The following is a 26609-nucleotide window of genomic DNA, read 5'->3' as shown; positions in this document are numbered from 1 at the left end:
CACCTTCCTCCCAACACCCCAGTCACTTTTTCTCCTCTTTCTCTTGCGAGGAGTTAATGAAATTAAGGCAGGGTTAATCAATAATCACTTAAATACCCAATTACTCATGGGGGCTTTTGTTGCTTGCTGAGGCAGTCTCTTAGGGTACATCCATTGACCAAAACTCTGAGAATTTAAAGGGGCCTTGGAGTTTGGAAGAAATCAATCCAAGAATCGCTGTGGCCTCAGAACCTGCAACCCCCAAAACAGTTCAGTTCATGACATAGCCAGTGCGGGAAGCACTGAATTAGATGATTTTCTTAATTAAATTCATCTCCTGTGATAGCAGATTCCACAATTCTCCAGTCACAAAGTAAAGAGCTTTCCCTTATTTCCCTCTGGATTTTACTAGTAACTGTATCATGTGGGCTGTATACTTTCACCACATGCATATTGACTAACACATTTCCCACTGAGTTTTCCTCTTCTCTCAAGATAAAAGGTCCAATAAGTTCCCTTTCTTAATAGACATATGCTCAGTGCTGGTGCAATTCTTGTAAATCTGTTTTGCTCTTTCTTAAGTGCTCCTTCGTATTTTTTTTATAGAATGGAAACCAGACCTCTACACAATATTTCAAATGCAGTCTTCATGATCCTTTTACAGATTTACTATACATTCCTCACTTTTAAATTCCATACTCTTGGAAATAAATCCAGGTGTTAGAATTGTTTTTATTGTTTAGCTGGCCTAGAATGCTGCTTTTAATGATTTTTCCATCTATGTCACAAAATCCCTTTGGTATTCTACCTGATTAAGCTCCTTATTTTCTCAGGCATGGATATTGCTTCTTATTCTCTCAAAGTGCATCTCTTCACATTTATCTTAAAGTACATTTGACATTTAATGGTCAGCAGATAATGGCTGTTCTTAGGAGTTTAGAAAGATTCTCTGAATTCAGCAGCTGGACTAGTGTCTGTGAATATTCTGCATATTGTTATTTCTCTAAACTGATATTCTCTGTGCCCATTTGAACCTGAAAGCTGGGCAAAACCCACACCAATTCCTATCTCGTCATCTCTGAAACCAAAGCTGCTCTATAATTCACTTCCAGATGGTGTCAAAGTGCTGTTCAGACAGGATAGATGAAACTTGCCTCACTATTTCCCTTTTGGATGAAACTCAGAATTTCAAAAAGACTATCCTCATCAATTCTGCAGAGGGGTTTGTGCATTGGTGCAACTGAAGTAGAATCTAGGATTCCCAAAACGAAAGGCCTGAAATTTCATGGTTATACAAGCTTCATGAACATGTCTTTATTACAAATAATTTAGCCAATACGTGCGAAAGCAAGGCAGCACATTTATTTAAAGCCCTTGATCACATGGAGACAGTGTAAAAATCAGGATGTGTTCTAGAAGGAAATATTAAAGTTCATACTATACGGTTATGGTACATAATTACATGTGTCTTTTTTCAAAAAACATGCTTGTTCTTGAGCAAGTTGTTATTTAGAAATTTACAGGCCCTTGGATCTGCATGTTGACTGCACCATAGTCTACCAGGTACATCGGCCATTGCTGTAAAGAGAGGAAGATGTGACAGCATCATTGTACGGAACAGGCAGGGCATTGAGTTGAAGATTGAAACAAATCCACATTTACTCTTTTGAGTTGAGTTGAATTTATTAAATGCATAAAGCTGAACAATAGAGTGAACTTTACAACTTACCATAGAGAGTTATGTCTTAGAAGTACATATCTGAGTTAAGAATGTAGAATAGCAAAATCCTACCATCACCCACTGTATATATATTTAAAAAATCTACCATCTTCACTCTCCAATATGAAATTTTTCTAAGCCCTGGCCCCACTACAGAAATACACTCCCCTCACCCATGACATTGCAGAGCAAAAGTGGCGTCACCTCCATTTCAGTTCATTTAATGGCTTCTTTTGAAATTATTGCTAAGATTCTCAGATTTCAGTATTTTTCTACATTTGCTTACATAACATAACTAAGGATAAAGAATGCCTTTCAGTCTACCTTACTTCATCCAAATCATTCTGCAATGAACAGAATTTTTGCTACCATCACTGTTATCAAGAAGTTAGTTCCAGGTTCCAAATGCTGTTACTGAGAAGACCTTGGTGATATTAATCTTTAATTTAATTTTTATTAATTTAACTCTAGCTCTGTTTGAAACAAACAGTTAGCTCCTTTAATACCATTCATGTCTACTATCTGTTGTATCTTTCCTAAATATACATTTTACATTTCTTAGCAGTAAATTTTATCTGCTGTGATTCTCACATAAACCACAAATTGAACAGAATAGAATTGTTGGAGTACAGTCATCTCAGCTCCAGCTCATCTCTGCAGGAGTTCCTCAGAGTAGTGACCTAGGCCCAACCATTTTCAGCTGTTTCATCAATGACCTTCCGTTCATCATAAAGTCAGAGTGGGGATGTTTGCAGATGACAAAATAATATTTAGCACCATTCATGTTATTAGATAGCAAAGTAATTATGTCCATATGTAGCAAGTCTTAACAATTTCTAGGTTTGTTGAGTGGCAAGTAACATTCATGTCACACAAGTGCCAGGCAACGACCATCTCTAATTAATGTTGCAGACATTTCGTCCCCTCTCTAGGTGACATCCTCAGTGCTTGGGAGCCTCCGGTGAAGCGCTTCTGTGATCTTTCCTTCGGCATTTATAGTGGTTTGAATCTGCCGCTTCTGGTTGTCAGTTCCAGCTATCCGTAGCAGTGATCGGTATATTGGGTCCAAGTCGATGTGCTTATTGATATAATCTGTGGGTGAGTGCCATGCCTCTAGGAATTCCCTGGCTGTTCTCTGTTTGGCTTGTCCGATAATAATAGTGTTGTCCCAGTCAAATTCATGTTGTTTGACAACGGGAAGCGGTAGATACAAATCACTATAAATGCTGGAGGAAACATCACAGAAGCGCTTCACAGGAGGCTCCCAAGCACTGAGGATGCCACCTAGACAGGGGATGAAACGTCTGCAACACAAATTCCCAGCTCGGCGAACAGAACCGCAACAACGAGCACCCGAGCTACAAATCTTCTCCCAAACTTTGAACATCTCTAATTAAAGCAAATTTAACCAACATTCTTGACATAATCTTTGCTGAATCCCTCATTATTAATATCTGGTGGGGTTATTAAATTATGGGGCAAAATATCGGCAAATGGGATTATAATGAAAGAAAATGTGAAATTGTTAAAGAAAACAAAAGTATTGTTTAAATATAGAAAAACTGCAGAAAGCTGTATAACAAAGGGACTTGGGGAACTTCTGCACAAAACAGAAAGCTAGCACACAGGGCAGCAGGTAATCAGGAAGGAGAATGAAATATTAGTCCTTATTTCAGGGGATTGGAATACAAGAGTAGGGAATTCTTCTGAAACTGTACAAGGTGCTAGTGAGAACACACCTGGAGTAGTGTGAGCAGCTTTTGATTCCCTTATTAAGAAAATATATTATTTCATTAGTGGCAGTTCAGAGAAGGTTCATTAGGATGGACCCAGGTATAGAAAGATTATCTAATAGGCAAAGGACTCTACTCATTCGAATGTAGAAGAATGAGAGGTGATCTCATTGAAACATATTGGATTCTTAAGGGGCTTGACAGGATAAATACTGAAAGGATGCTTTCCCTTATGGGAGAGTCTAGGACCAGAAAGCATTGTCTAAGAATTAAGGGTCTCCATTTAAGACGGAGATGAAGAGGAATTTCTTCTCTCAGAGGGTTGAGAGACTAATGATTGAAACAAGATCAGCCAGATGGACATCACAGAACATGAATTCCCTCTTTGGGGCTGTAAACCTGGTCCAATCAGGGTGTCCTGACTGGCAGATATAAACTGGAGTGGTAGCCAGAAGGCGGGTAGCCGTCCTCAGCGCTGTCACCCCAGGCAGGTACCAGGGCAGGCTGCCACAGAGGTGGTCGAAAGGTGCTGAGGGTGTTAGTGAAGCCGGAAGGTGGGTAGGCCGTCCTGACTGCTGTCACCCCGGACGAGTACTGGGGCGGGCTATCCTAAAGGTGGTCGAAAGGTGTGTCAGGGTGGACCGAGAACCGGAAGGTGCGTAGAGGTGGGCTGTCTTAGAGTGGCCAGAAGGTGGGAGGGACAGGGGCTTGCTCGGTCTGTATTGTATGCACTGTTTATGTAACTGGATTAGTTTTTTATGTACAAATGTCATTGTCGCTGTCTTTTATATGTGGAACTGAGATTTGAGGTTTGTCCTCATTCCCCTGTAAACTGGTTGAACAGTAGGATTTGGGGTCTGGCTTTGCTGCTCCTCTCCCTTGTAAAATTGCTGTTGTATACAGCTGTAAATTTTAACTGTTTTTTGTAAATGGTTTTGTAATTTATTTAATAAAATTATAAACAGGGGAAAAAAAAACTGGAGTTGTTCAGGGAGAGGTGGGCGCCGCAGGGAGTGGAGAGTATTATTTCCCCCTCCAACTCTATTTTGATTTGACCCCTGCCCTCCCCTTCACTGTTTGATCACACAGCATTGTCCTTTGATGTGAAGGGCACTGTTTGTCACAGGCCACTCGGGTGTTTCCTTTCTTCCTGGTGGTGGAAATTTGAATAAAGATTCGTACACCTTGTGTCTTTCACTGTGTCTCACACCTGCACACACACAACATGGGTAAGAGAGAAAAAAACAAGAGTGTCAGACATTCTCTCAATCTGAGAGCTGGCTGTGAGGGAGGTGGACTGGTGTCAAGGACTCCCCATGCATAAATAGAGGGTGACTTGGTGATGGGATACTGGCTTCTGTGGAGTTATTTCAGTGGGGATGAGAGTAAAGCATGTTCCTTTGGAAATTACTTGCAATAATCATCTTTAGTTGGGATAAACATTGGCTATTACTTGGGAAGCTTGACTCATTCAACCCACTGTCGAAGACTGGGCCAAGTTACATGGAAAGAATGCATTTTTTTTTAAAAACAAAAAAAAAGCAAAACAAAAAACTGGAGTTGTTCAGGGAGAGGTGGGCACCGCAGGGAGTGGAGTGCATTATTTCCCCCTCCAACTCTATTTTGATTTAGTCCCTGCCCTCCTCTTCACTGTTTGATCACACAGCATTTCCCTTTGATGTGAAAGGCACTGCTGGTCACTGGCCACTTGGGTGTTTCCTTTCTTCCTAGTGGTGGAAACTGAATAAAGATTCGTGCACCTTGTGTCTCTCATACCTGCACACACACAACATAGATGCTGGGGAAAAAATAAGCACAACCGCAGTTAGGCGATAGTATGGGGATTAAAAAAAGAAAAAGAAAAAAAAGAGAAAAGAAACAGGAGTGTCAAACTTTCTGAAAAAAAAAATAAACTGGACTGGTTTCTGGGAGAGGTGGGCGCTGCAGGGAGTGGAGTGTATTTTTCCCCCTCCAACTCTTTTGATTTAACCCCTGCCCTCCCCTTCACTGTTTGATCACACAGCATTGTCCTTTTTGATGTGAAGGGCACTGCTGGTCACTGGCCACTTAGGTGTTTCCTTTCTTCCTGGTGGTGGAAACTGAATAAAGATTCGTGCACCTTGTGTCTGTCACTGTGTCTCACACCTGCACACACACAACATGGGTGCTGGGGAAAAATAAGCACTACTGCAGTTAGGCGGTAGTGTGGGGGTTAAAAAGAGAAAAAAAAGAAGAAAAAAAGAAAAATAAACTGGAGTGGTGAAGGGCACTGCTTGTCACTGGCTACTTGGGTGTTTCCATTCTTCCTGGTGGTGGAAATTGAATAAAGATTTATATACCTTGTGTCTCTCACTGTAAAAAAAGGAAAAAAACCTGGAATGACCGTTCACTGTCAGAACTGGTTCTGAGGGAACTGGTTCAGTGTCACGGACTCTCCACTATAAATAAAGGGTGACTTGGTGATGGTTTACCAGTCTCTGTGAGTTATTTCAGTGACAAGAGTAGGATTAATGATGTAACTATGCAAACGTGCCCTTCAGTTGAACCCCAACTGAACTTCAAACAGGCAATACAACTGGCTTTATCATTGGAAAATGCGGAAAGTGGAGCACATGATGGAAGTGGGCACCCTTGCAGATCTGTCTGAGCTTGGGGAACATCATTTAAGTGAAGGCAACTGCATAGCCTCATCAAGACATACCCTGAACAAAGGGAGTCTAGGTCAGCCCACAGGAAAACCTGTCATTGCTGCTGGTGTGCGGACATGAAACAACAAGAGAGTCCTACCATGCTTGAATTGAGTAAGAAAACTCATACCTGGTATCCAGGGAAATGCACACCCTGGAAAGTCCATCAACATCGGATTTGGAACATTTACATTTCTCAGCACCACACAATCCAAGAACACGTCAAGTTAAATGTTCACCTGGTTCTAATGGAGGTCAATACTGGTGTGGCCATTTCAGTGATTGCAGAACCAGTTGTGAACCTTTTCAGATTAAGGGTATAATGTCTGGTCTAGTCTCTAATGAGTACTCTTCCAGGAAGGTCTGGGGACTATCAAAGGGGTCAAGACCACCTTGCATGTTGACCAGGAAACAATTGCACGATTCTGTAAGGCCCACCCAGTGCCATTTGCCTTCTGGTAAAAGTAGAGGCAGAAATCAGAAGGCTAGAAAGTGAAGAAATGATCAAAAACTGCCCAGTTTGTGGAATGGGCTGTCCCAGTTGTCCCAACTGTGAAGCCTGACAGGTCAGTTTGCCTTTGTGGGGATTTTAAACAAATGATAAACAGCTTTTTACACCTGGATGAATACCTGACCCCTTGCAAAGAGGATTTATATGCAAACCTGGCAGGGTGGAGACTATCACAAAACTGGACATGAGCCATGCATATTTACAAATGTAGTTAGATAAGGATTCCCAGGTGCATGCTACAATTAAGATCTATGAGGGTTCGTACAAGATTTAGAGTATCATCAGCCTGTTTTCAGCAGACTATGGAGAACATTTTACAAGATCTACCTCAGGTTGCCTGTGCTAATAACAGGGAAGATCAATAAGCTGCACTTAGAGGACCTGGACACAATCCTTAGATATCTCTCCCAAGCAGGCGTAAGCCTTAGAATGGAAAGGTGTGTGTTCCAGGCACCCCAAGTGGCCTACCTGGGCTACAGAACCAACAAGACTGTATGGTATCTGTTGGAAAAAGTGAGGGTGATCAAAGATGCCCCAGCTCCCATGTCAGTACTGGAGCTTAGATCTTGACAGAAAGTTCATACATAACCGTACCTCCACCCTGGCACCTTCGCATCAATCCTTAGGAAAGGGTGAGCCTTAGAAATTGTCACGTAGTCAAGCCATAATCTTCAGGAAAGTGAAGCTATCAACCTCTCAGGTGTTGGCACATTATGATCCCAAACGGGATCTAGTATTGACATGCGATGCCTCCCCGTATGTTAATGGGGTAGTATTAGCTCATAGATAGCCCAATGGAGAGGAATGGCCAGTAGCACATGCTCCAGGGCTCTGGCTAACGCAGAGCATCAATACACTAGATAGAGAAGGAAGGTTTGGTCATATTTGGATTCAGGAACTTCCACCAACACTTTTATGGACATAAACGTGTAAAAATAATAATCACAAACTCCTGCTATGTTCACTTGAAGAGGATAAGGCAATACTGCACATAGCTTCAGACAGAATTCAGTGGTGTGCTCTACTACTAAATGCGTATAATTACAAACTGGAACACCGTCTGGGAGGCCAATTAACAAATGTGGATGCACTGAGCTGCCTCCTGCTGGCAGACACACCCCCGATGGTGGCACTGGAAGAGTCCGTAAAGGGTTTAAATTTTCTGGACACACTTCCACTCACAGCTGGAATATCAAGACTTTGGGTGCAGAAAGATCCAGTCCTGGCAAAACTGAAACAGCTGGTGGTGATGGTGTAATCCAAAGGGCCATCACAACCAGAATGGAAACCCTTTTGGACCCGAACAGACCATAGAGGATGGCATCTTATTATGGGGAGCAAGACGGATTGTCCCAAGCAAAGATACGGCCAGACACAGGTTAAATTCCACCAAGGGCATCCAGGGGTTTCCAAAATGAAGGTGTTGGTGAGAAGTTATGTCTGGTAGCCAGGACTGGATGCAGACAAAACCACATTGGTGGGGAAGTGCCCAGAACGTCAAACAAGGACAGCAATTACTGCCAGCTGCTGTCCACATTCGTGGGAATCGCTGGATAAACCTTGGATTCTATTATACGTTGATAATGCAGGTCCTTTCATGGGCTCAATTTCTTAGTCATTTTTGATGCCCACCCAAAATAGCTGGACGTGCACAGAATTCATTTGTCAAAACAGGGACATAATAGAAAAACTGCATGCATCTTTTGTGAAACATGGACTCCCTGAAATGCTGGTCACAGATATCAGGCATCGATTACCAGGCGGGAATTTGAGTATTTCCAAAAGTTAAATGGTATTCTTCACACAAGGACTGCTCCATACCATCCATCATCCAATGACTTTGCAGAAAGAGCAGTCCAAACTTCGGAGGCAGGCTTCACTAGGTAACACACAGTCCTGGTTCCTATTTGGTTATACAACTACAGGGATAAGCTCCAGCAGAGTTGCTAATGGGAGAAGACCATATAGGGTTACCAGGTTAAGTCTGATCAGCCCAGACCTGAGGAGGAATTGTGTGAAACAGTGTCAGGAATGCTAATGCTAAGTGAGAGAGACAGTTACTTCTGGGGACAAAGTGTAGGATCCATGGGAATGGCTCTGCATGGGTAAGACACATGGTTGATGCGAGGTCGGGTCCAGTGATGTATAAAGTTTGGGTAGATGAGACAGTCCTGAAAAAGCACATGGACCATTTGAAAGCTACAAGCTTACCAATGGGGCAGGAGCAGAATGTGCCCAGCTCTTCGACTGCCTTTTGACTGTTCCGGAACGTTTTGGTTTTCCCTCTCTGTCAAGCATTGAAGATACCTCCGAGTTGGAGATGGTCACAGCAAATGTCGCTGCCTTGATGCCTCTGCCACTTGAAGAGAAGTGAATTTTTTCTGAGCATCTACTGCCCTTGTCCTTCTAGATGGTAGAGGTCACAGGTTTTGAAAGTGCTGTCGAAGCAGCCTTAGTGATTTGCTTCAAGGCACAAGAGGTGAGCTACTATGTGTTACATGCTGTCCATATAAGAGGCAGCATTGGAGGAACCTGATCCTGTGCTAAAATGTCCCAGGATGTGCTACAAAAAAAAACAGTCTCCACCCTTAGAATCAGGGAGGAGAGCCAGGTGGACCCTCATTGAATAGGAGTATCCTGATTGGAGTGGGTAACCTAGTCCAATCAGGAAGCCCTCACTGACAGACAGGAGTGTCAGAGATTCTGTTCAATCTGAGAGCTGGCTCTGAGGAAGGTGGATTAGTGTCAAGGATTCTTCACATGTAAATAAAGGGGGACTTGGTGACGGGATACCAGCCTCTGTGGAGTGATTTCAGACTTGTCTTGGAACTCCTTGCCATACAGAGCTGTTGGGGGTAAGTCTTTGTGTATATTTAAGGCTGAGATATGTACTGTACATACACTTGTAAAAGTTGAATAATTTTAGACTTTTTTAAGGTTAAATTCATGGGGTCAACATTTACATGGATGCTGCTTATGAGTGGCTGAAATTCATGCTACAGTTGAAAATACCATATCATTAGCAGAAACCCAACTGATCTCTAAACGAATAAAGAAAAAAACACAATGAATTACGGTAAGCTGAGTTGCACACAAAGGGAGGTTGTCACCGGACTCTGACCTGATGCACCTGGAACTTTCATGCCAAATTGGTGTGAATTGTACATCAAAACACATAATAGCATGGAACAAAAATCTCATTTTGTCATTGTAACATTTATGTGCAGGATAATACCTTGAATTTAAATGTTGTTTTGTTATCGATGACAAACGAAGGTTGACTTTTACACAAGAAATATGGAAAATTCCAGATTTTCCGACTTTTACTCGAGTGTTTCTGGTAAATAACTGATCAGTAGGGGAATCAAAGGTTACAGGGAAAGGGCAGGAAAGTGGACCTAAGGAATGCTGGATCATCTATGGATCCAACTGAATGGCAGAGCAAGCTCAAGGGGCTGAACGGCCAACTTCTGATCCGATTTCACGTGGTCTTATCGACCAGAAACTGAAATGGGGTCATATACGTGGTGAGGTCAGAGGCTTGGAAATGTGCAGTGAGTAATTTGTTTCTTGTCTATCATCTACAATTACAACGCAGGAATGTGAAGGAATACCCCACTCAAGAAATCCATCACCGTCTAAGACAAAAGCAGCCCCATCCATCATTTTCAACACTTACTCCCTCATCACAGAATAACAGTAGCAGAATGTGTACCCCCTACAAGATGCAGTGTAGCAAATCACTCAGGCACCATCACCAGCACCTTCTGAAACCCAGAACCTTTACCACCTAGATGGGTAGCAGATGCTAGTGAATAGTCCCACATCCTTCCAAGTTACACATCATCCCACTTGGAACTATATTGTCATTCCTCTACTGTCGCAGGGTCTCAGCACTCTGATGATTCTAAGCAGTTTCAAGGTGGCAGCTCACCATGATCTTCTCCAAGGCAATTAGCAGGTAGCCTTGCCAGTGAAGTCCACATATGAACGGATGATTAAAAAAAAAAATCAGGCAGTGATCTTGATGCAGCAGCCCAATTGGAAATTATGCCATCTAATTATGCAGGAAAACTCAGGAAATTTCTACCCAAACTAATGCAGTGTTATAGGTTATTGGAGATGTCCAACTCTTTGGTACCTCACCAAGTGTCCAATAGCTAAGTCAAGAAGAGGTTGTGAATTGTGTCACCCTCCATCTGATAATAAGGGTCACTGCAAAGGAAACCAGGAACTTTAGCCATGAGCAATTTCACTTTATTCTTCCCAAGAGAGGTTAAAGCCAATGGCTGCACTCTGAAAGCCACATTGGCCAAGATTGGTTAACCAGCTGATATCAGGCAATGCTCCTGGAATCTGGGCCTAGCTTGCTCAATGCCACAAGTGCAGCAATTACTCAGTGAACCATTCCTGCAAATCATTAAACAGTTCTTATGCACAGAAGCACTGACAGAGGCTGGGGCAACAGTATCTGCATTCAGATTTGTCACCTGTTATTAGTGTTGAATGTAGAAGTCATAGGTGGAAGAATGTCAGCACAGGAAATCAAAATCCCATACTTAATGTAGATTTAATTTTCAAAATTAATTACCACAAGAGGGACTGGATTTGGTGATACGCCTGCTTCCATGTTCGAGGATGACGGCACAATACTCCCCTCTGAAACTCTTCTTCGCTTCCGTTTGTGCACTGCATCTTGTTTGGATGCTAAACCGGATTAAAAGGTAACATACACAATATTCCAAATGTTACTATTATTCCACAGAAGTGCATTGTCAAGTTGTAAGAATCAACAACAGTTTCCTATAACATAAGCTGACACTGTGCACCTTATTCCCTTCTCAATGATCCTCCCTCCCATCCCTGAGTGTGCAGAATCATGGTGGGACCACTGGGGATTTCTTGATGTATTTTTGTAAATTGATAAACATCAGCCATTCTTTATTAGAACTGGATTGTAATTTCCCCCAGAGAACGCAAGTTCAAATCCCACCATAGCACCTTGAGAGTTTGAATTGAATTAAAAGTAAAATCAAGAAACAAAAAGCTGTGAGCCATGGAAGTGAGAAAATCTGACAAACAACAATTTCAGTTTGTACAGCACCTAATTATATGAAATGTCCTATGGCTGTTATTGCAGCGTGATAAAACAAAACATGAAACAAAGACACTTTTGATGATTCTAGGTTAGAAGACTTGTCCGAATATCGGTGCAAGATTTGAGGCATATTTTGAGGAAGAAAGCAAGACCGGGAGGTGGAGACGTGCAAGGAGGGAGACCCAGAGCTTGGGCACTAGGCAAATGGAAGCACAACCACCAGTGGAAGTGGGATAAAAATCTGGGCTGATCAAGGGACAACAAGTAGTAGCGAGCGCCAATTTATTAGAGAGTTGTGGCATTGGAGGAGATAACAGAGACAGGGTGGAAGGAGTTGATAACAAGGATGAGAATTTTAAAATCAGCATGTGCTGACTAGCTGCCAGATGAATGGGACTTGACAAGACCCACTCGCTCAACAATGCCCTTCTAGGAAGGAGACCTACCACTCTTACTTCACACATATGTGACTCCAATCCCATACCAATGTGGTTCAGCCTTAACTGTCTCATAAGCACCTGCACCCCCCCCACATGAAAACAATATGCATAAATCCAAGTACACCCGCAAATAGACAATACACTTAGACTTACATGTACATATGGAAACGCACAACTGCACCAGCTCAGCTGGTCATTGGGCAACCCTGGGAACCCTGTGCTCAGTATCGATTAGCGATTCAATAAAGCTGAAGAGTAGCCCCTGACACTATCAGATTATTCCACTGGAGCCAGACTACTTTACAAAAGTCAATAGATAACATTTGGGAGTAGAACTCAATTATCCTTCCCTACAAACAATCTCAGCACCAGTACTGTCTCTGGGTGTAATTCAGGGATCCAAGACATGCATAATGTTGGTTTATTTGGGTAGATAATCTACCAACATCTCCATGAGGGGAGCTGGTGTGGGAATATTATGAATGTATTGATTGGAGGATTAGATAACACTTTCTCACCTGATTTTGACGCTTCATTACAAATCTCTGCAAAAGGCCTGTAAAAGATTAAAAGTGAAAACAAGTCATCGCCTGCCAGTTTACAATACCTAAGGTGAATCCACTATTGACATTTATTTCAAAAGGTAGGCTTGGTGATGTGCTTCTCTTCTTCATTAGCTACTGCTGCGGTAGCAACCAATGATGTTGCTACTCATTGGAAGTCAAGTTATAGAAACATGTGACTTAGGAGCAGGGAGATGCCATTTGGTCCTTCAAGCCTGCTCCACCATTCAATAATACCATGGTTGGTGCTTGTAAGCTCAGCTCTTGTCTGTCCCCATACCTCTCATGACTCCCTTGGCTATCAAAAACTTATTAGCCTAGAAAAACTTAAAGACCCACCTCCACTATTTCAAGAGAAGAGAACAACCTCTTAATTCTCCTAATTTCTGATTAAAAAGGGCAACCTCCTATTTTTAATCTACCTCCCCTAGTTTTAGTTCCCCTCTAGAACAGGGGACCCTCTCAGTATGCATCCTGTGGATCACCCGCCAGTCTGCTAAATTCCAATGAATACAACTTCTATCCGTTCAACACTTGCTCATCAGATAAGCCCTTCATTCAAGGAACAGGTGAACTTTGTGAACTGCTTCTGACGCAATAGGTTTTTTTCAAGTAAGGAGATCAAAATTACTCCAGGCGTGGTGTCAAAAAGTGTTCTGCACAGCAGCAGTAAAACCTACCTATTTTTATATTGCATAGCCCCCCAAATAAAGAACAATATTCCATCCAACTTCCCAATCACTTGCTGTATCTCCATTCCAACTTCATGTGGTTTATGTACCCGAACATCCAGATCCTTCTGCACCACCGAATGTTGCAAGCTTTCCCTATTTAATAGTTTACGGCTTAGTTAAATAAATGTGGCTGCTAATTTGCGTACAGCAACTGCTCGGAGTCACGAAGTGGATAAATAACCAGCTGTTACATTTTGGTAGAGAAGCTAATGCAATCAGGAAATCAAGAGAATTAGGTGAAACCATGAAATGTGAGGAGGATGTAAAGAGGCTTCTGGGTAATTTAAATAAGTTGAGTGAGTGGGCAAATATGTGGCAGATGCAGTGTGACCCTAATAAATATGAAGTTGCCCATTTCAGCAGGAAAACCAGAACGGCAGGTATAGTGAATGGAACCAGGTTGACCTTGTTGGCTACGAGATCCTTGTTTGGGTTTGTTAACCCTGGGCCAATCAGAAAGCCCTGGATGACCAATATTAACAGGGGAGACCTCCTTGAAAGTGTCAGAGGGGAAGGAGACTATCCCTGGACTAGAAAAAGAGCAAAATTAACAGGGGAGAGTCACACAGCATTGCCCTTTGATGTGAAGGGCACTGCATGTCACTGGCCACTCGGGTGTTTTCCTACTTTTCCTGGTGGTGGAAATTGAATAAAGATTTGTACACTTTATGTCTCTCACTGTGTCTCACACCTGCACACACACACCATGGGTGCTGGGGATAAAAATAAGCACTACCGCAGTTAGGCGGTAGTGTGGGGGTTAAAAAAAAATAAAAGAAAAAAGAAGAAAAAAAAATAAACAGGAGTATCTCCCCTTCACACAAAAAAAATTAACAGGGGAGACCTCCTTGAAAGTGTCAGAGGGGAAGGAGACTATCCCTGGACTAGAAAAAGAGCAAAATTAACAGGGGAGAGTCACACAGCATTGCCCTTTGATGTGAAGGGCACTGCATGTCACTGGCCACTCGGGTGTTTCCTTTCTTCCTGGTGGTGGTAATTGAATAAAGATTCGTGCACTGTGTCTCACACCTGCACACACACAACATGGGTGCTGGGGAAAAAATAAGCAATATCGCAGTCAGGCGGTAATGTGGGGGTTAAAAAAAAAGAAAAAAAACAGGAGTGTCGGGGTCCTGTTCACTCAGAGAAAAAAAAGTCACCGGGGAGAGATCCTGGAATCCATCGAGAAGGATGAGATTTCTGTATACTTGGAAGTGTATGGTAAACTAGGGCAAAGTCAGCAGGGTTTCATCAAGGGGAGGTCATGCCTGACAAATCCGCCAGAATTCTTTGAGGAAGTAACAAGCAGTTTAGACCAAGAAGAACCAATGGATGTTATCCACCTAGACTTCAAGAAGGCCTTTGACAAGGTGCTGCACAGGAGGCTACTGAGTAAGATAAAGGGCTCATGGTATCAGAGTCCATGGATAGAAGCTTGGCTGTCTGGCAGAAAACAGAGAGTGGGGATAAAAGGGTCTTTCTCAGGATGGCAGCCTGTGACAAATGCTCACTTTATACATTAATGATCTAGATGAAGAAACTGAGGGTATTCTGGCTAAGTTTGGAGATGATGCAATGATAGGTAGAAGGACAGGTAGCTCTGAGGTGGTGGGGAGGCTGCAGAAGGATTTGGACAGATTAGGAAAGCGGGCAAAGAAGTGGCAGATGGAGTAATGTGGGAAGGGTGAGGCCATGCACTATAGTAGGAAGAATAGAAGCATGGACTATTTTCTAAATGGGGAGAAAATTCAGACGTCTGACGTGCAGAGAGAGTTGGGAGTTCTAGTCCGGGTTTCTTTCAAGGTAAAGTTACAGGTTGAGTCAGTAGTTATGAAGACAAATGCAATGATAGTATTTATTTTGAAAGGACTTGAATAGAAAGGCAAGGGTATTCTCCTGAGGTTTTATAAGGCTCTGATCAGACCACATTTGGAGTATTCTGCAAAATTTTGGGCTCCTTATCTCAGGAAGGATGTACTGGCCCTGAGTGTGTTCAGAGGAGGTTCACGAGAATGGTCCCATGAATGAACAGCTTAACATACAAAGAACGTTTGAGGATTCTGGATCGATACCTGATAGAATTTAGAATGATGAGGGGGGGATTTAATTGAAACAAACAGAATACTGAATGGCCTGGACAGAGATGATGTTGGGAAGATATTTCCATTGGTAGGAGAGACTAAGACTTGAGGGCATAGCCTTAGAGTAAATGGAAGACCTTTTAGAACAGAGATAAGGAGCAACTTCTTCAGCCAAAGAGTGGTGAATCTATGGCATTCATTCCCTGTGGAGGCCAAGTCATTCAGTATACTTAAGACTGAGATAGATGGTTCTTGAGTATCAAGGAGATCAGGATTATGGGAGAAAGGAGGAGAATAGGGTTAAGAAACCTATCAGCCATGATTGAATGGTGGAGCAGACTCGATGGGCTGAATGGCCTAATTTCTGCTCCTCTGCTTTATGGTCTTATTTAGACTCTCCTCAGTTCAAGGGATTGACTCTGAGCTGTCAATCACAGCCAATGTACTGTGAACAAATAAACAAGGGTGACTTAGTATGAGATACCAGTCTCTGTGCAGTTATTTCAGTGGTGACAGGAGAAAATAGGAAATACCCGAAGGACATCCGCTCGCAACAGTCATTTTGGAGTAGGGGTGAGCATTTCTGGCATCATGCCTTTATTTGAGAAGCTTGACTCATTCAATCCTGCTGGCAAAGACTGGGCCCATTAGGTGGAAAAATTATGATATTTTTTCGCAGGCAAATGACATTGGGGCAGATGAAAGCAACGGATAATCCTTCTGACTGCTTGCGGACCTGCAGCTTTCTCGGTTATAAAAGGCTTAACTTTCCCAGAGAGACCTTTCAAGAGTTGACGAATATCATGACTCCAAACCTCCTCCAATTCTGAGATGCTATCGGTTTTATTCGGCTGTTAGAGAACTGCAGGGGTCCATATTGGGATTTTTGATGAGGTTAAGATGGCCGGCAAGACATGTGATTTTGGGTTAACCCTAAATGAGATGCTGAGACACTGTTTGATTTGTGGGATTAATGATGTAACCATGCAGAAACACCCACTAGCTGAAGCCCAACTGGTCTTCAAGCAGACATGACAACCAGCTTTGTCATTAGAGAATGCGGCAGTTGGAGCATGGGGAGTACACAGCATCCCAATGGAAGTGGATACCCTCACCTTGGGGAACATCACTTGAGTGGAGGCAATCACAGAGCCTCAAGGAGGGCATATCCTGAGTAGAGGGACCCTGGTCAAGTCCACAGCAAAACTTCACAACAATGTTGAGCCTCAGCTAAGTGGTTAAAAGTTCTTCAGGATCTGAGCAGGCAGGCCATTGTAATTGCTGCTGGTGTATGGACTCGAGACAGCAAAGGAGTCCTATAAGGCCTGACTTGAGTCAGAAAACCTGTACCCAGAAGAGTGCACACCCTGAAATGTCCCCCTACACGTGGGTTGGAATAATTAAACTGCCACTGGCGGCAGCCCCATGAGTGGGATTGGCCGGGTAAACGCTGGACTTGGTTACATAGTCATACAGCACGGATACAGACCCTTCGGTCCAACCAGTCCATGCCGAACGTGATCCCAAACTAAATTAGCTTCACCTGCCTGCTCCTGGCCCATATCCCTCCAAACCTTTCCTTTTCATGTATTTATCCAAATGTCTTTCAAACTTTGTAACTGTATCCACATCCATCACTTCCTCAGGAAGTACATTCCACACATAAACCATCGTGTTAAAAAAAAATCGTCTCTCGTGTCTTTTTAAATCTTTCTCCTCTCACCTTAAAAATGTGCCCCCTAGTCTTGAAATACCCCAATACTAGGGAAAAGATAATTGCCATTAACTCTATCTATACCTTTCATTATTTTTATAAACTATCAGGCTACCTCTTAAACTCCTACGCTCAAATGAAAAATGTCCCAGTTTATCCAGCCTTTCTTTACAAGTTAAGCCTTCCATACCTGGCAACATCCTGGCATATCTTTTCTGAACCCTCTCCAGTAACATCCTTCCTAAAATTGGGCAATCAGAACTAGGCACAATATTCCAGAAGAGGCGTCACCAATGTCCTGTACAACTTCAGCATGACTTCCCAACTCCTATACTCAAAGGACTGAGCAATGAAGGCAAGTATGATGTTGACTATGCCAGTCCTTTAATGGGCTCAATATTCCTGGCCATTGTGCATTCCAATTCGAAGTGGTTGGATGTGCATAAAGTTCATTTGGCAAACTCAGGGACGACAACTGAGAAGCTGCAGCATCACTCGTGATATATGGACTCCTGGAAGTATTGTTAATTGACAATGGGATGTCTTTTGCCAGCAGGGAATTTGAATATTTCCTAAAGTCGACTGGCATTCAGCACATAAGGACAGCTCCCTATTATCCATTGTCTAATGATCTGGTGGAAAGGGCAGTCCAAATGCTGAAGGCAGGCTCAAAGAATCAGCGTTTAGAATTAATTAGTACCAAGCTGTCCCAGTTCAGGTTCGATTGTAGGACAACCTCTCAGGCAACAACATGGATAGCTCCAGCAGAGTTGCTGATGGGGAGAAGACTCTGCACCAGGTTAAACCCGATATTCCCAGACTCTGGGACGAGGTTTCAAACAACAGGAACACCAATGCCGGCCAAATTCCTCCTCTAAACAAGAGAGACTATTTAATCCAGGGGACAAAGTTCAGTGGAGGAACCATGGAAATGACCCTGTATGGATACGAGGTGAGGTTAACGTAAGATCAGGTCCTGGGATTTACAAAGTTTAAGTTGGTGAGATGGTTCTGAGCAAACAAGTAGATCACTTGAAAGCTGTTATTTTGCAAACAGGGCAGGAGTAAAACTGTTCTGGCCCCTCAGAACAGCCAGAAGGCCTGTCAGAAACTAGATTCTCCCCCTCCATCTAGTGTCAAGGAAACTTCAGAGTCGAGATAGATACAGCCTCGATACAGTTACCGCTGAAAGAGGAGGAGGAAACTCTCTGGAGACGCTCCAGAATCAAGAGGCTGGCTATGGTCTGGTACACATCACCTGTGTCAGACTCCAAATCAGAGGAACTGGATCTGGGGTAAAAACATCGCGGCTACAAGAGAAAGCCCACGTCTACATCCCCGGCCTTAGAGGGAGAGGTATGTAGTGATTGGAACCAGGTGGACCTCTGACTATGAGATCCTCGATTGGCCCAAGTTAACCTCAGTCAGGAAGCCCTGGCTGACCAATATAATCAGGGGATTTAAAATCTCCAGGGGATTGACTCCAAGTTGGCTGGCCCAGAGCCTGTGTACTGTGACTTGGTAATGGGATACCAGCCTCTGTATAGTCATTTCAGCAGGGTATTACTTAAATTGCGATAGATGGGACAGATTGTTGATATGCAAAGGGATCTGGATGTCCTTGTGGACCAGCCATTGGAAGGGGTTGAGTACAGAAACTCGGATGTGTTATTGCAGCTATACGGGACCTTAGTGAAACCCTACCTGGATTAGTGTGTGTAGTTTTGGTCTCCTTCTCAAGGAAAAAAAATTATACCTGCCATAGAGAGAGTTTGGAGATCACATTAAAACAATGTTCTGACAGGGCTGGATAGATCAGAGCAGGGACAATGTTTCCACTGGTTGGGGCCCTAGGATGAAAGGGTCACAGTCTCAAGATTTGCAGTAGGTCATTTTGGACTGAGATTCGGAAAAATGTCTTCACTCAAGGGGCGGTAAGTCTCTGGACTTCACTACAACAGAAGACTATGGAGATAAAGTCACTGAGTATAACAAAGAAAGGAATGGATAGATTTCTGGAAGTTACATGTGTCAAGGAGGTACGGGGAGAAAGCAGGGGCATGGTGTCGAGACAAAGGTCATCCATGATCATGCTGAATGGTGGATGGGCCCAGTGGTTCGAATGGCCTACCCCTGCTCCTATTTCTATGTTTCTAAGTTTCAAACATTTTAAAATTCTGTCATGGAATCATGTTATGGCCTCTCGTGTAATCCGAAGTGAACCGTGGAATCATGAAACTATTCAGCAGTCCATCTGGGCTGCTTTGAAGTTTCATTTCGAGTTAAGCCCTTTCAGTGGTGGGTGGAATGTGAAATATGCTGCCATCTGGACTACCCAAAGAAAACAACACAGATGGCATCTAGGGGAAGCTAGTCACATATTGGCAAATTAAAAGAGACATTGATTTGTTGTCAATATAAACATCATTTCTGCGACAATTGGTTAGGATCTGGAATGCTCTGAGAATGTGAGGAGGTATATTCTATTCAAGGCTTTTGGAAGAAAATTGAGTCATTATTCAAAAACACAAAAATGAACACAGCAATGGAGAAAAGCAGGAATGTGGCATTGAGGGAATTCCTCTTGGAGAGGGGCCCAATGGCCTGCTTTTGTCCTGTATCTACTCTATGATTCTAAACACATGAGGGCAAAAAGAATAAAAGGATATACTGCTTGGTTTAAATAACTGTGTGTACTGAGTGCAGTTCCATTCACCACTCTATAGGAGGGATGTGATTACACAAGATAGGGTGCAGAGGAGATTCACCAGGATGTAGCCTGGGGTGGAGCATTTCAGCTGCGAACCTCCCTATCCATACAGTACAGAAGCAGATTTAGCCCTAGGGACTAGGGGCTGGGGTTGTTTACCTGTGAGCAGAGAAGGCTGAGGAGGGGATTCTGATTGAGGTATACAAAATTCCAAGGGGTATAGAGTAAATGGGAAGAAAATTCTCCCTTAGTAGAAGGGTCAATAATCAAGGGGATACATTTAAAGTAAGGGGCACGATGTTTCAAACAGATTAAACAAAGAATATTTTAGCCCAGGGGATGGTGGATATTTTTAACTGATTGCCTGAAAAGGTGGTAGATGAGCAATCCATCATAACATTGAAGTAGTGCTCAGATTATCAATTGAAACGTCTCAGTGTAAAAGGCTACGGGTCAAATACTAGAAAATAAGACTAAAATAGTCCACTGAAGACACAATGGGCTAAAGGGCCTATTTCTGTGGTAAAGAACATGATGACTGAATGTGAGGGAGCTTGAAACAAGCAGTAACACAAACTGATCACTTGAGCCTGCTTATCGGGGCTAGGTTAATTGAGTTGGCTGGATGGCTGATTTGCAATGCAGAACAATGCCAACAATGTGGGTTCAATTCTCGCACCAGCTGAGGTTACCATGAAGGACTCTCCTTCTCAACCTCTCCCCCTTGTCTGAGGCATAGTGACGCTCAGGATAAACCACCACAAATGATCTCTCCCTAATGACGGGGCAATACTGCACTCTGGTAAGATTATGGAAACTTTATATATAGATTCTTCCTGGATTCTTTGTAATACTAAGTAATTTTCACAGGTATCTACAATTGAGCTTTGGGGTAATGGTTTAAGTTATTATTTTACTGGTTACCATGACTGTTAAGTCAATTAAGGCACAAAAAAAAGCACAAATGTTCAAAAATGCTCAACTAACACATGCATTCACTGATTAAAAAAAAAAATTAAAGGTCAGATTAAAATCCCTCATTGTGAAAACAGATAGTTATCACTTCTTACAAACTGAGTTTTTCTAAAAATATGGTCTTGAGAAGTTCAGTTTTAACCAGGTGCTCAAATAAAATCAGGGCAGCAAGTAAATTTATCTCAGTAAATTCATCCAATTATTTTTAGCTATGAGGGACACCCTCGTGAAGGTGATGGAGCTCCTTTAATTATGCAGAGCAATTGCCAATCACAACATCAGGACCAAATTGCAATTTTAATCTCAGGTCTGCACATGGGTGACATTATGTCAGTTAGATGGCATAGGGGTTGGAGCCAGAACCTGGTGCTAGTTGTTTTAATTTTATGTTTGTGAGCTAAAAGAGTAGGGAGTGCTCCTCCAGAAATGATGTGCATCCCCCATTGTCTCTGTCCCTTCCCCGGCTGTCAGCCATCCAGTTCCAAAACTCTGGAATTTGTTCCCTTAACCTGTGCCACTCTTTCCTGCATTAAGACACTCCTTAAAACCCACTTCCTTTGGTCACCTCCCTCTTATGTTTGGTTAATAATTACATTCCTGTAATTAATCCCGTAACTTGAGGTGATTGTGATGATGCTGAGAGATTTACAAATGTGTAATGTCGCTTACTGCAAGCTTGGGTTCTGGGAATTCTAAGTTGAACATGGATTTGTCTGTGTGTTTAGAATTAACAATCAACTTCTCAAAACTACAATACCCATAATTCCAAGCAAGGACAAGTTACCCAGAGTTTCTAGAGAACTACCCAGAGAGCTTAGTGGGAGAACTTTCCAAACTTTTGGTATTTTTCGGTCTGTTCTGTGAAGTCGAGAGAAAGTGAAACACGTATCAAGCTCCAAACTGCTTCCTCTTGATGGAGTAACATGCTAAGCAACATCCCTCATGAAATTATCCTGGAATAATAAGTTATTATTAGTCCCAAATCAGAGTTTTGAGATGGTGTCAGTGGAAAAGAAGAGACGTTAAAATTTTGAAGCTTTTAAAATAAAAAGAAGGAATCAAAGCTGTGTCAGGAATTGTATAACGTTGGAAGGAAGTTAAATCAGGAACAAAATAATAAGTTAAGAAAGAGTTATCTCTAGTTCAGGCAGATGAGATTATATTTAATAATTTCAAGCCCATAAAGGTACTTTTAAAAAAAGTTTCTTTCTCCCTTTTTGAGCTGAACTAAGTCTTTCATGGGTATAGCACGAGATACTCCTAGAATTGCAACAGTGTTTGGCAGCTGAACGAGAGCATACTGATTCTAATACAAAGCTGTTGTTTCTGACCAATCTATAAACAGTGCTGGGGTTATTCTTGATATGTGTTCAAAATTCTTTGAATCTGTGTTCTTAGGGAATAGAGTGGGATTTGTTTATCTTCCTGATTGTTAATAAACTTCTGTTGTATTGTTAAAACAAAGACTGCAACATTGTATCCTTGTGTTTTAATAAAGGGTGACTTTAGTAAAATTTATGCTCTATCCAGCCAGGTTTGTGTCGGGGGTCTAATTTGTCTTTAACCGGACATTATCCCATAATAACTGGAGGCACTAGATTATAATATGACTTCGTATTTTAAAGGTTTGTGTAAATAGGAGTTGTTATAATTGTGGTACTTTCAATTGCACTGGACAACCTGCTTTGTGCATCTCTTCAGCACCACTGGAGCAGAGGTGGCTGTACTTGTTAGATGGTCAGAGAAATATAGTATCAGCAACCATCATCACATTGCTCTTCAGTAAGACACATTACATCAACCGATGAAAAGAATTCATTACCCATCTGCCACTGAAGATAGTTGAGATAATGAGATCTGGATCTTTGAACTTTTCAAATACTTTATTAAAATTGGGAGAAAGAATAAATTGAAAATAAATCTTGAAAAAGAATGTGCTGGATTGTTTTAGAAGGTGGTAGATTGTCTGGGCTAACGAGGCACAGTTTGTTCCAATTGTCAAGATGCGAGCAGAAGTTCTCAGAGGAGGTTCTTGGACTTGGATTTACCTGAAGCCTTCTCAAAGACAGGGTGTATGCTATTAAAATCATCTATTTAAAATTTGTAGCTACAGAGCCATAACCAAACAGGGAAAATACTTGAAGGAATAGCTGCGCAAATGTTATAGTTTTGAGTTAACACAGCATAGTGAAGGTGTACATTCTAGTGAGTGCCATTTTCAAAGTAATTACATTATAGATGAAGTCTGTCACAAAGATATGCATCTATTTTTCCATCCCAAATGGTGGCAAAATTGCACAGGATTTTAGCCCTCCTCCTTATTGTGAGGAACCTTTATTCACTCAACAAAATAATTATGCAACAAAGTTAGTTAATTCTTATTACATCTTATTAATGTTAGACAGTGGGTTCCTACCTAAAACACAGACTTTACTTTAATAACTTAGTTCTCAATCTGCCAGCCTTCCACATTTAAAAAAAACAGTTCCTCTGCTGATCTTCGCAGAGTTCCCATAAACAAACTGCTCGTTACTGCACTTCCTTCTGAGCTGATTTTGCAGTGCTGTGACAACCTCACGATTAACAATGGCCCTGACTTGCAGTTATCTTTTTACAGCACTAAATGTAGCCTCACACACTTCAAGTGATGGACATTAAACACCCATAGACAGATTGTAAATAGACATGAACTATGAAAGAAAACACAAACATATTCAGCAAAAAAAGCTATTCAAACAAAATGAACAGAAAACAAACACCCACATATTAATCATTCTTTGTAAGAAATATGTAAAAACTAAAAGGTAATGGATAGTGACAAAAAAAACTCAGTGAGAATCAGTCTGCACAGGAGGCAGCCACTACTTACATCCAGTCATTGAAACAGCTACCCAATTAGTCCCATTCCCCTGCTCCTTCCTCATACTTCTACAAATTATTCTTTTTCAAGCTAATTCATCTTTGCAAGTGACAAGTGAAACTGCTTCTACTGCCCTTAAAGGCTGTTCATATCAGTAAGAACTCCCTGAAAAAGAAATCCTCTTCATCTTCCCTCCCCCATCTATCCTTGTTTTCTTTCTGCCAATTATTGCAAAACTGTGTTCTTTGCTTAGTGACCCTTCTGCCAATGAAAAAAAGGCTTTGATTTCATCACAGCCTAACACAAGTTGAAATGCCTCCCTCAAGAAGAGAGCTCAAAGCAAACCTTTCATCTGCTCAAACTTTTTTTAATATCCTGTCCTTAACCACCCAGTTAGGCTGAGCCATACAATTTAATGGGAATGTAATTCAGAGTCTTCAAAGCCGCAATGTAAAAATATACACACGCAAGTGAAGCTCAGCTGGATAATGTAAACTAAAGGAAAATACGGTTTGCCCCTTGCACTTTTTTAGGATGCACATATTCCAAGACAGTCTCAATGATTTCTGGAAACCTCTGCCCGGGTGCAGCCATTAACCATTTAATTAGTGAACGGCAGTTTGCTTTAGGGACAAAGTTTATTATTTGGATTCTCTGAGACCCGGCTGAACAATACTGCCATACAATAGTGAACTATGAAATTTCGTTAATGATAAGGATCTGCATACTTACTGTAACTGACTCTTAATGGTCATCCTGATTCGGTCTCGGACTGTTAGAATTTTTTCCAATCTGCTAAGATCATAGGTGGTCGGGTTCCGGAAAAGGATGTCATCTGGTAACCCAGTCACTTCAATTGCATCAGGGTTATCTCGGATTAATTTGTATGGCACCAAAACAGGCCGGTTCAGTCCCAGGGCCTCTCCTGAAAGATAACATATCATAAGTATAAACTACAAAGAGCTTTAACTTATCCCACTGCAGGGTATGTACCTAGTTGGATGACACACATTGTCCCTTCCCTCTGATATATCTACATCATGAGCAGTTTTGATTTTCTTTCACATCTGTATATACACTGGTCAAATGGGAGGTCATGTTGCAGCTCTACAGGACATTGGTTAGACCACTGTTGGAATATTGCGTGCAATTCTGGTCTCCTTTCTATCGGAAAGATGTTGTGAAACTTGAAAGGGTTCAGAAAAGATTTACAAGGATGTTGCCAGGGTTGGAGGATTTGAGCTATAGGAAGAGGGTGAATAGGCTGGGGCTGTTTTCCCTGGAGCGTCGGAGGCTGAGGGATGACCTTTTAGAGGTTTACAAAATTATGAGGGGCATGGATAGGATAAATAGACAAAGTCTTTTCCCTGGGGTTGAGGAATCCATGAACTAGAGGGCATAGGTTTAGGGTGAGGGGAGAAAGATATAAAAGAGACCTAAGGGGCAACTTTTTCATACAGAAGGTGGTGCGTATATGGAAGGAGCTGCCAGAGGAAGTGGTGGAGGCTGGTACAATTGCAACATTTAAGAGAAATGTGAATGGGAATATGAATAGGAAGGGTTTGGAGGGATATGGGCCAGGTGCTGGCAGGTGGCATTAGATTGGGTTGGCATGGACGGGTTGGACCGAAAGGTCTGTTTCCTGCTGTACATCTCTATGACTCGAAAACTGATGATGGCAGTGGTTGCACAGCACGTTGAACTGCTCTCCATACGACTGGTGAAAAGCTCCTGATACTTGCTGTCTATCTTGAATGGTCTCAGCGATTATGCAATGGCTGAGAGCTGACTAATGTTTTAGAAAAGTTAGGAGAAAGTGAGGAGAAAGAAGGGCTTATGCCCAAAACGTCGATTCTCCTGCTCCTTGGATGCTGCCTGGCCTGCTGTGTTTTTCCAGCACCACATTTTTCAACTAAATGTTTTAGAAAAGAATGCCTTTGTATAATGCCTTTGATACAGTAGAATGACTCAAAGATCTTCACAGAAAATGCTACGACACAAAATTAAACAATGACTTAAATAAGGCAGTACTAGAACAAATAAAAAGTTTGATCTTAAGTTTTAAGGAGCACTTTCAAGGAGGAAAGAGGCATCAAGTTGGAAAGGCTTCATTAGAGAAATTGGGAGGGTTCAACTTCTCCTTGGGAGACAGGAGAGAAATTAGAAATCCAACAGTAGGGAAACAGGCCCTTGTGCCCAACAAGTCCACATCGACCCTCTGAAGAGTAACCCCCTACCCTAATATCCTATATTCACCCCTGAACTAATGCACCTATCCTACACATCCCCAAACAGCATGGCAAGTTCACCTACATCTTTGGATTGTGGGAGGAAACCCGAGCACTCGGAGGAAACCCACAGACAGGGAATGTGTGCAAACTCCAGCCAGACAATAAGCTGAGGCTGGAAATGAACCCAAGCTCCTGGCTCTGTGAGGCAGCAATGCTAACCACTGAGCCACCGTGCCACCCTGGGTTGATTGGGTGGGTGGGTATCCTCTTACCTGCTTCCAGATAACCAATTTAGATAATGCCTGGACAAGAGTAAGAAACCACTCTAGTTCACTGCAAGGGGTTAGCTGGTTAAAAACCGACAGTAGTGCCTCAGCACATTTACTTCTTGTTAGAAGTATAGACCATTAACTCCCTAAAAGAAATGTGAACTTCCTGTTAATGACCGAAAGGTTGACATGACAAGATTTCACATCATAAGATTTTTACTGGAACAACTAAATCTAGTTTACCCTTATAGACAACTCGTACTTTAAATGGAAAACAATGCTGTACTTTACACTGCTCTTTAAG

The 26609-nt window shown here is 42.2% G+C and overlaps 1 protein-coding gene across 9 annotated transcripts in view; it reads right to left on the bottom strand.

The window, feature by feature from the left end:
* Positions 1-1344: 1344 nt before the first annotated feature.
* Positions 1345-26609, bottom strand: part of gtf2ird1 (GTF2I repeat domain containing 1) — a 215490-nt gene continuing 190225 nt past the window's right edge. For all 9 annotated transcript variants that reach the window (XM_060847791.1, XM_060847794.1, XM_060847796.1 and 6 more), the window contains 4 exons: positions 24538-24730; positions 12687-12724; positions 11222-11337; positions 1345-1557 (listed from right to left, as the gene is read on the bottom strand). In XM_060847791.1, coding sequence (XP_060703774.1) covers positions 1489-1557; positions 11222-11337; positions 12687-12724; positions 24538-24730 — 416 coding nt within the window. In that variant the 3' untranslated portion in view covers positions 1345-1488. The remainder of the gene's footprint in view (positions 1558-11221; positions 11338-12686; positions 12725-24537; positions 24731-26609) is intronic.

Source organism: Hemiscyllium ocellatum, chromosome 31, assembly GCF_020745735.1.
Source record: "Hemiscyllium ocellatum isolate sHemOce1 chromosome 31, sHemOce1.pat.X.cur, whole genome shotgun sequence".
Lineage (NCBI taxonomy): Eukaryota > Metazoa > Chordata > Chondrichthyes > Orectolobiformes > Hemiscylliidae > Hemiscyllium > Hemiscyllium ocellatum.
The sequence above is the reverse complement of the archived record's forward strand: the minus strand, read 5'-3'. Positions and strand labels throughout refer to the sequence as shown.